This window comes from Oryzias melastigma, linkage group LG18, assembly GCF_002922805.2.
Source record: "Oryzias melastigma strain HK-1 linkage group LG18, ASM292280v2, whole genome shotgun sequence".
Lineage (NCBI taxonomy): Eukaryota > Metazoa > Chordata > Actinopteri > Beloniformes > Adrianichthyidae > Oryzias > Oryzias melastigma.
This window is the reverse complement of record NC_050529.1, coordinates 3,612,077-3,621,800: the sequence shown is the minus strand read 5'-3', so window position 1 is coordinate 3,621,800 and position 9,724 is coordinate 3,612,077. Positions and strand designations below refer to the sequence as shown.

At 39.7% G+C, this 9,724-nt stretch overlaps 1 protein-coding gene across 1 annotated transcript in view; it reads right to left on the bottom strand.

The window, feature by feature from the left end:
* Positions 1-1,779: 1,779 nt before the first annotated feature.
* Positions 1,780-9,724, bottom strand: part of parm1 (prostate androgen-regulated mucin-like protein 1) — a 23,533-nt gene continuing 15,588 nt past the window's right edge. Inside the window, exons 3-4 of the mRNA XM_024262823.2 lie at positions 5,907-5,985; positions 1,780-3,365 (exon numbers count right to left, since the gene is read on the bottom strand). Coding sequence (XP_024118591.1) covers positions 3,290-3,365; positions 5,907-5,985 — 155 coding nt within the window. The 3' untranslated portion in view covers positions 1,780-3,289. The remainder of the gene's footprint in view (positions 3,366-5,906; positions 5,986-9,724) is intronic.

Genomic DNA, 9,724 nt, shown 5'->3' with positions numbered 1-9,724 from the left:
TCTCAGAGGGCTTGTCCTCCCATTGTTTTTTTTTTGCAAATGTTAAATAAATAAATGTTGGTGACACCCTGCTTCTCCTTTTGGGAGCGTTCACTTTGTCCTTACGTCAGGCGTGACTTGAGTGGTCCACTTATTACTACTATAGTGCGCTTCCTCTGTGTAATCATGCAGAAAACACATTCACACACTGCCAGGGCAGAGGTGATAATTACAACGTATAGCATGGGCATTTCTGTTCTTATCCCCATTATTGCCTCGCATCCAACTGGGCTTAATACAAGTGACTTTACTAAAAATAAATATCTGAGGGCTGCACGATGGCGCAGTGGTTAGCGCTCTTGTCTCACAGCAAGAAGGCCCCGGTTCAAATCCCGGCTGGGGGATTTGGGACCTTTCTGTGTGGAGTTTGCATGTTCTCCCCGTGCATGCGTGGGTTTTCTCCGGGGACTCCGGCTTCCTCCCACCATCCAAAAACATGCTTCATAGGTTAATTGGTGACTCTAAATTGCCCCTAGGTGTGAATGTGAGAGTGAAATCGGTGTGTGATTGAGGCCCTGAGACAGACTGGCGACCTGTCCAGGGTGAACCCCGCCTTCGCCCTTCAGTAGCCGGGTTAGGCTCCGGCACCCCCGCGACCCCAAAAGGGACAATGCGGTCAGGAAAATAAATGAATGAATAAATATCTGATTTGTTCTTTGGTCTCTTAAGGACCTATCTTAGTTTCTGTTGATTTTTTAGTGATTCTACATGTGGGTGGCACACACGTACATAAAACATTTACATAACTGTAAATATACAAGATATAAAAATGTCACAGATATTAAAATGTCTATGACATTTTAATTCAAGAAAGAAGTAAGCAGAAGCAGCAGCAGGTAGTGATATAGAGTGGTAGGAGGAAGTGGTACACAGGTTCCTTTTTTTTTAATGTAGCCACATTTCTGCTTTTGTCTCTAAATGTCAGTTCATGTACTACAGGTCTTCTCGGTGGCTGTTACAATATCGCCATGTGTTTGGGTACGTTTTTGAACAGGTAGTGTAAAAAAATAGAGTTTACATAAAAAAAAATTGACCAAAATCCAGACAATCAAGAAAAATAGCAGGAATAAATAAGAGTGATCACTTTGATTGTATTTCCAGAAATTATCTCAGGGACCTTTAACTCTACAATTTAAAGCTATTGGCTCTATGTTTATGAAGACTTTGGTCCAGCAAAACAGTCTTTATCATCAAACATGCGGCTCTGACCACATATGTTATCTTTAAGTATTTGATCTCAGTTCTTGAACATTTAAAATAATAAAAACTATTTAATAACGAATATTTAAAATTAATATATATATATATATATATATATATATGAAAATATTCAAACTTCAGAAATACTTCTCAGTAAAGCTGAATTTCATAGGGGTAACTAAGGTAATAAAAAGAAAGAAACAGGTTTAAACAACTGTTAAGTGAAATTCATACAGTATTAAAAGAGAAACTTGCATTTCAGTTGATCCTGCACCCAGGAGTGTTTGTATTTATGTGTGCTTGTGTGTTGTTGCTTGATCATGTTTAAAACAATAATTTATGTTAAATCATTTCTGAATTCATTTTACTCCTTATTCAAATTCCTGACACACCAAAGCAATGAAACAGAGATGAAGTGAAAGGCATGAAACTGCACTGATCCACATTCACTCACACTAAAACACAACCAAACTAATCTGATCTTCAGCTGAGCTGACAGAAAAACACATGAAAAGTTCTTGAACTTATCAATACTAAAAGTAGTCCAAAGTAACATCATTTAATTACCTTTTTATACATCAAAAGATCACAAAAACATTACAGTGACTAAATAAAACATTTAACCCTTTAATACCTGAGAGATTGTCTATGATGCTTAAACATAAAGTCTTTATTACGGTGTGTTAACAATTAAAAACATTATAGTAAATCAAAGAACATCCACACTGTTGTTAAATGGTTAATTTGTATTACAATTTTTATCCTAACATATTTCCTGAACACTATTTTCAATGCACTCTTCACAAATGATAAATTCCTCTAAAACAAATTCATCTTTTTAGCCCTTGAATATGACTAAATTTAAAAATCCAGCATTAAATACTCCTGCCTCTTAGTGAGGGTTTGTCTCTGTGTTCTTCATGAGTAATACTTTTAACCCTCGTGCTCACTTATGGGGTCCAGATGACCCGACCCTTATGATGATGTGTGATCCTCCCATGACAAAAGTGGACTGGATTTTATGTCTGCCATTGACACCAGTGAAGATAAATAATCCTTGGAAGGAAAAGTTCAGTTTTGTGGGGTCCAGATGACCCCACTTTTAATGTAAACATGCCTAGGATAACACAAGGGTTAAAATAATACTTCAGCTCCACAGAACACTCCGCAGCAGCAGGATGTACCCAAACCAGGGGCAGAGCTTCAGGGTGTGAAAAAAGCATTGGTATAAGTCTCAATTTTGACAAAGAAGTCATCGATACAAGCTTCTGTAAGCATTGCAAAAATAACAACAGCTTTTCTTTTGAATGAAATAAAAGCAATAACAACAAAAACTGTTAGAAATACATATTTTTGACCCTTTCATTTGTAATGGCCTTCCACTCTGCTGTTCTCACTGCCCCCCCTCCTCCTAAGTGTTCTGCCCCCCTCTCGCCTCCCCATATAAAAACTTCTAGCTCCACCCTTAAGTACACTAAAGTATAACTACTCTGACAGTCTGACATATTTTTCTCTTTCTGAGCCCAGTGGGTTTCACCATACATTGTGGGATTACATTGGTTGCTGCAGTTTTGCCTGATAATTTGGTTAAGTCTCTAAATTCAGTCATACAGGCTTTGAAAGATCAACCAAAGCTGGATGTGCTCCATTGTTCATGTCTGAAGATAAACAGCATTTCCTGAGATGAGCAATGGGACCAAACCAGAGAACTGAGGATGATAAACAGCTTATTATTGATTTCCGAACCTTTTGGGAAAAATAACTTAGAATATAGAGCTCTTAATAAATTTAAATTCACTTTTTACCCCGCATGTTTTTGAATTCACACTAGTCGGAAAGTTAAAAAGTGCATCATGAGTTAAAATGGTCCCTTGAGCAGAGATAAACCACATTAGTTTTCAAGTCTCAGAGTTTAGTAACCACCGTCCTCTCATGCCTGCAGCACTGAAGGGCATTGTAGAGGTGGAGCAACTTGTTAGGTTACTGTTAACTGCTCTCATTGGGACCTTTTCCTCCAGAGCTTTAGGTTCTGGAGATCCATCAGTAAAATTCAAGGGTCATACATGGGGTTGGTGAAATTTCCAAGAGTTTCATGACTCTCCAGCAAACGGCCATACGATGCTCTCCTAGAATGGAAAGCAAAATTAACACACGTGAGTGAAGAACAAAACCCTGGAATTAGGGTTGAAATAAATTCTTGCACAAAAACAAGGAATCAAACCAAAATGGAATCTTAAAGTCCCCCTCCAATGAAAATCATGTTTTTTAAAATGTATGTGTGGCATTTTTCTTCTGAAATAGAAAAAATACAATAAGAAATCATTTTGTGTTTGCATTTCCGAGTATTTCTCTTTTAAAGTCGCTGTCACTCAAAGTGTGGCTGAAAAACTCAGTTTGAATTCCTGAGACTTGCTTACGTCACAATAGTTAGCCCGGCTGCAGCGTCGGGAGAAAATAAGATAATGTGCTGTAAAGGATTGTAATTCAGTGAAAGCCATACTGATGTTAGCTTTCATTATTTTGTGATTGAAATTCATGTCCGCTCTGATTGAATCTGAGTCGGCTGTGGTTGCATCGTCCGCTCCTATTTCAATTGTGTCCAAGACAAGATTTTTTAAAGTTGATCTTACGTATTTAAAATGAAACTGAAAGTAAAATCCCATTAGCTGTTGCAAAAATGCTGTCTGCGTCTGATCCAACCCGCGGAGGAGTGGCTCCACTGCCGCTGCAGCAGTGGCTCCTCTCCGTTGTAGCAACTCGCGGCAAGCTTCTATGAAGGAGTGGCGAGCTACGACAGGAACTGTTCTCCTGCCAGTCTGCATATAAAAACGTCAGCAATGGCTGCACACATTTAGTAACTGACGAGCGATTAGACCCTTTCTGTATTCTGGTATTTTATTTGATTTCTTGTTCAGGTGAATTCAACAATCAGCATGTGCTAGCATGAAATCAGTTCTGAGCTCCAGCTGCTGCTGCTGCAATGCAGCCTAAATGATCATGTTTTATTTAATTTTCTTTTTTTTTATGGGCTTATCAAAGTCTGTGTCTTGCTAGCGTGTTGGGGGGGGAGAAGGGGCGGGGTTAAACAGCTCAGCACCATAAGCCACGCCCACACAGAGGGGTTTTTGGAAACGAAGGCTTCAGATCAACAGGAAAAATGGCTTTTTAAGACATTTAGGATGTGAAATTTTTGTTAAAAACTTCACAGTCCTAATTAAAACCCCACTGGGAACATTTAAAGAAAAAAATGTTGTAGGGGGACTTTAAACAAACAAGAAAAACAACTAAGTCTGAACAGTAAAATTACAAACTGACCTGTGTCTTTATTAACTTACATTCATTAACAAAGTGCTGACCTGCAGGTTCATGTAGATGTCATGACTACATGTCATCATATCTGATCTTTGCTTCTGTGAATCGTGCTTACTCAGGTGTCTGCTAATGATTGACTCGTCCAAGGTTGATGTTAAGAAATTCTATTTTTCTTTCTCTCTCTTTCAAACTTTTTATTTGTATTTGTTCGAGATTTGACTTTTGTTCAAGCTTTTCATCTAATTTTAGAGACTCTGGTTAGACTTATCAAAGACTGGCAGTGATTGGGATGTTATCTGGGGCTTGTGAAGAATGGTCATGTGTTTATTTTCACTTCTGTCAGCCTAGATTTAGGCTTAGCTAGGACTAGAAACAGTTTTCTAATGTTTTTTTAAAATTAGGGATGCTAAAACAATAAATGTATTGCTGTAAAGTTTGTGACATTAACTCTTTCACTTTAACTTCATAGCCTTGAGACTGTCTTTCATCATCAACAACAGTAAACAAAATCTCCTTGGATCTGTTAATAATATTCCTGCTTAAAGTTTTTATTATGATTAGTTTTTAACTGGATAATAGAATTAAGGAATTCACAAGCTTTAGACAATGAGTTAGGAATGCCACGACTTTAATCCTGTTGTGACAGCTCTCTTAAACTTTAAAGTCCCACTCCGATCATCTTATGGTCTACAGTATTGTAAAATAGTTCCCAGTGGTCTTTCAATTATGATGCCGTTTTTAGCCAAAATCAAAAAACCTGTGTCATTTTGTAGAACATAGTTTATGTAGAGCAGCAGGAGTTAATCAGAAATTCACCTCTGAGTTGTGGGCAGGACTGTTTTCACAGAACAACCTCACCCCCACTTCCCGTCACCCATCACTTTACATGTTCCCCTACTAGCTTACAACCCCTCACGACCCCAACTTCACATTAAAACAGAAATAGTGAGCAATATTAGAGTCATCCAGTTGTACACTTTTGATCCAGATTCAAGCTCAGACAAGGAAAAAATAGACATTCATGGATCTACTTGTCTGCAAGTGGATGCATTAGAATGAAAGGGAGCATGGAGCTTGTGCCTGACCCAGCACGATTGTAAGTTACAAATATGATCTCTTTCAAACAGATTTTTTTTGTCTGCTCCGATGTTTAACGATGAATAAATAAACCATCAGAAATGCATAAATGCATATTTTAAGCTAAATGTGCTTCATATATGCCCTCCATCATAAAAAAAGCCGCAAGAAAGGGTTACAGACACCAAAAACTCATCAGAGCGAGTCTTTAAAACAGGATTTTTTTTTAAACTTTAATGTATGAAACTCGTATCTTGTTCTATTTTTATTCCACTGACCTGATCTTGTAATAACACAGCCCTCCCAGGATAATGACAACCAGGAGGATCACTGTAATAGTGATGATGGTAATTGAACCTGTGGAGAAAACGAAAGACAATCAGAAAACTGTTTTTTTTTTCTTTTTTACCTCCCACCATCATCATTTGCCAAAGGCCTCAGGTTGCACTTTGAATATTTGTTTTGGGGAGAAGTTCACAAATCAAATTCCAGAAAGGCATGGCTTTTATTTTATCTAGCAACTCTTATGGTAAATGCTTTTGAGACTTTCAGAAATTTTCACTGCTAATCTTTTTAGTCAGCAGAACCCATCCATCCATCCATCTTCTTCCGCTCATCCGGGTCGCGGGGGCAGCAGTCTTAGCAAAGATGCCCAGACTTCCCTCTCCCCGGTCTCTTCCTCTAGCTCCTCTGGGGGGACCCCAAGGCGTTCCCAGACCAGCCGAGAAACATAGTCTCTCCAGCGTGTTCTGGGTCTTCACCAGGGCCTCCGCCCAGTGGGACATGCCCGGAACACCTCACCAGAGAGGCGTCCAGGAGGCATCCGGACCAGATGCCCAAGTCATCTCAACTGGCTCCTCTCGATACGGAAGAGAAGCGGCTCAACTCCGAACTTTCTTCGGATGACTGTTATGGCCCCAGATGTGTCCAGCACTCGGTGTTAGTTGTGTGTGTGCCATAGACTGTATATAAAATAACTGGACAGAGCAAGCCCCCCTGCTTATGTGTTCCATATAGGAAGTACCACTGGGTTGCAAAAAGGCCAAAGTCCCATTGACTTCCATTGAGAAACAGACAGTTATTTCTCAGTCATTTTATATGTCAGAATAATCATTCTTCCTCTGCTGCTTTCTGCTTCACTTTTTTTTTCTAATCCTAATTTTTTTTAAAAGATTTTTTTCCATTATCACAAGTTATTAGAGTTATAAATTGACCAATCAGATGGCTCAATAATCGTTTGTGGGTCTGACGTCGAACGTCTGGGGCATTTGATTGACATATGACGGGTAGCCAATGGGAGCAGACTTCATCAATGCGGTCCGTGAAGACCTTTTAACACCTACTTTACAATTCAACAATGTACCAATCATTGTCCTACTGTTGTTTTCCTCAATGGAATGTACCAATGCAGCAGTTTAAAACAACAAGAGGCGCATGCTGTCGACATTTTTAGATGAGGATTTACTCTGTAGAAATAGATTTCACTGAGAGGTTATGTGCTTTGGACTTTTTTCTTTGTTTAATGTTCGTTTTTCTTTTTTTCACTGTTTTGATTATAGCTTATAAATTCTAAGTTGCATATATTCGCATAAAATCACCAACCAAAGTTTAATCTTTGCCGCACTTTTCCAGCTTCAGCCTGAATTAGACGCAGCCGTCTGAGGAGCGCGAGACAAACTTGGACCTGGTCGTATTTTCAAACAGAAAAAGGGTCCAGCTGTTCACTTGTTAGGATGGTTATTTATTTTAAATACCGCTGAACGAGCTTCTCACGTGCATCTGATCAAACGGTAACGTGGCCGCGCATGTGAAAAGACAGCGCGCGAGGGGGTCAGCAGCGTCACCCAAATGCTCCTTTTATCTCGACAAAAAGGAATAAATGTAAGTAAATCCCAAAGGACCGCTGACAGAATCAAATGTTGGAATGGTTCTCCCTCAAAGGCTTCAACAATGACTTGTACAATCAGCCCTTTTCTCAGTAAAATGCGTACATATTCCACGATTTGAAAAATACCGTGTATAATATACACCAAAACCGGTTTTTGCGTGCATATAATACGCGCGGTCCTAAACGTGATAAAATGTGTTTTCCACACTTGACACGTCCCCTGGTGGAGGCGTGAGCATCACAGACAGCCCCACAAACGAACAATTTGCTTTTCTAACCCTAACCATAACCGTAATCCTAACCTTAACCAGGAGCAACGTCATTTAGAAAAGAGCCGGAGGATTTCTGACCACGTGATCAAAACGAAACCTAAAAAGCCATTCTCCCGAGCCGCCGTTATTGAAGCTGTTTACATCCGCGGTCTCGTGGTTGAGGCGTGGAAAGAGGCAGACGGTTGCAATAAACTCACTCCTGATTGGCAACAGTACTTCCTGTAGATTCCATGACTCAGCTATGACTCAGACCAATCGCTGAAGATGGGTTGCGAATGGGGGTATCCGTTTCAGGAATTGACGGTGAAAGCGACGGCCTACTTTCGCGAGGAGAGGAAGTAATGCATTTCCAATGGGGGACCTCATTGCTCGCTCAGTCCATTATTTTTACAGTCTATGGTGTGTGCTAGTGGGAGAGGGAGACCAGCAGCTGATTGAGGACCACCTATACCTGAACCTCATGATGAGACCATCAGTGGGCCAATAGCAAACGATCCTCACCAGCTTAAAAGGACTGGCTTCCCAATGCAGTTTGGGCAGCTTTTGTTACACCCATCACTGGTGATCAGCTCACTCCTTCTGTGTGCTCCAGCAGAAAGCTCCAGTCCTCTTCTTTTGTGGACTTTGGCTTTGGAGCTTCTGCAGAGAGCCTTGAGTGGTTAAACTCTGGTAGTGTGTCTTTCTTGTGTTGATTGTTGTTCATAGTTAGTTTCTGTTAATATAGGATCTCATTTTTGTTACTCTCCTTTGGAGATGGTTTTTTGTTGGTCTCTGTAAATCCAGACATTCTGTTAATGTATTTTATCCCACTCCTAGCTTCCATTGCTACCCCTTTATTTTCTGTACAGCTCTCAAATGTTACTCTGCAGCCAACACTAAATTAAAAGCTGCACACCTCTACAGTCCTGACTGATGATTCAGCTTGGAGCAAAGTGCTGTTCGGGTATCTGGTGAGCTCTGACTGATCCATGGCTCATGATTCAGCTCGTAATGAGGTGAATCATATGAATAGCTTTTGATCGGTTCATTCAAGACTCGCACTTTACTAACTGTTAGACTTTAAACTTGTTTTTGTTTGTCTGTATACTTTGAACTTACGATAACTTCCTCCTCCAATAGAACATACTTTACAGACCTTTTGAGTTCTGGTATTAACTGGTTACTTCCTTGAGAGAAATTGGGAAAAATGTGTAAATTTTTGCTTGAAGTCTGAGAAGTTAATGTCTTAGTCATAACTGTCCTTGCGAGTGAATATGGGCTGTCTGCGTGTGAAAACTGGGCAAACCTGTACAGGACACACATGAGATATCCAAGTTGTAAATTCCTCAGTTTTAACCATAGAGAGAAAATGTTTATAGAGATTTTTTTTTCTACGGGTATGCTCCAGGCAACAGATTGCCCGTACAGTCAAATCCTGTACGGGTGCATGTGACTAAGGCGTAAGGAAGTGCACATAGTCCTCAAACCAGGAAGAGATGATCAGTTCTGCTCTTTTTCTTCCTAAATTTGAGAAGAAAACACTGCATTTAAATGTTGCTACAGCTACTAACTAAACAAAACAACACCTGTTATTAAAAAGTTGTTTTCACTTTTTGTTGGATTCAAAAGAGTTAAGTTGCTGGATGGCTCAGTGGGCTAAGTAGGGTCTGCACCAGGGCCGGATCTAGCCAGCCCCTATTGGGGGTGCAAACAGAATATCAGGGGGGGCAAGTTTAGGGATACAAAATGGTTCTGGTGTGAAATCCTCCCAAGCCTATAAAAAGCCCCAATCCGATAAAAATCCTGTTTTTAGAGTTTTTATCATGTCTGTGTGTCATTTTTCTTTCGAAAGATAACAATGTAATAAGCAATCATTTTGTTTTTGCATTTCTGAGTATTTCTCCTTTTAAATCTCAGTCAAACACACTTTTTGAATGAATGATCTTCTTTCCATCAA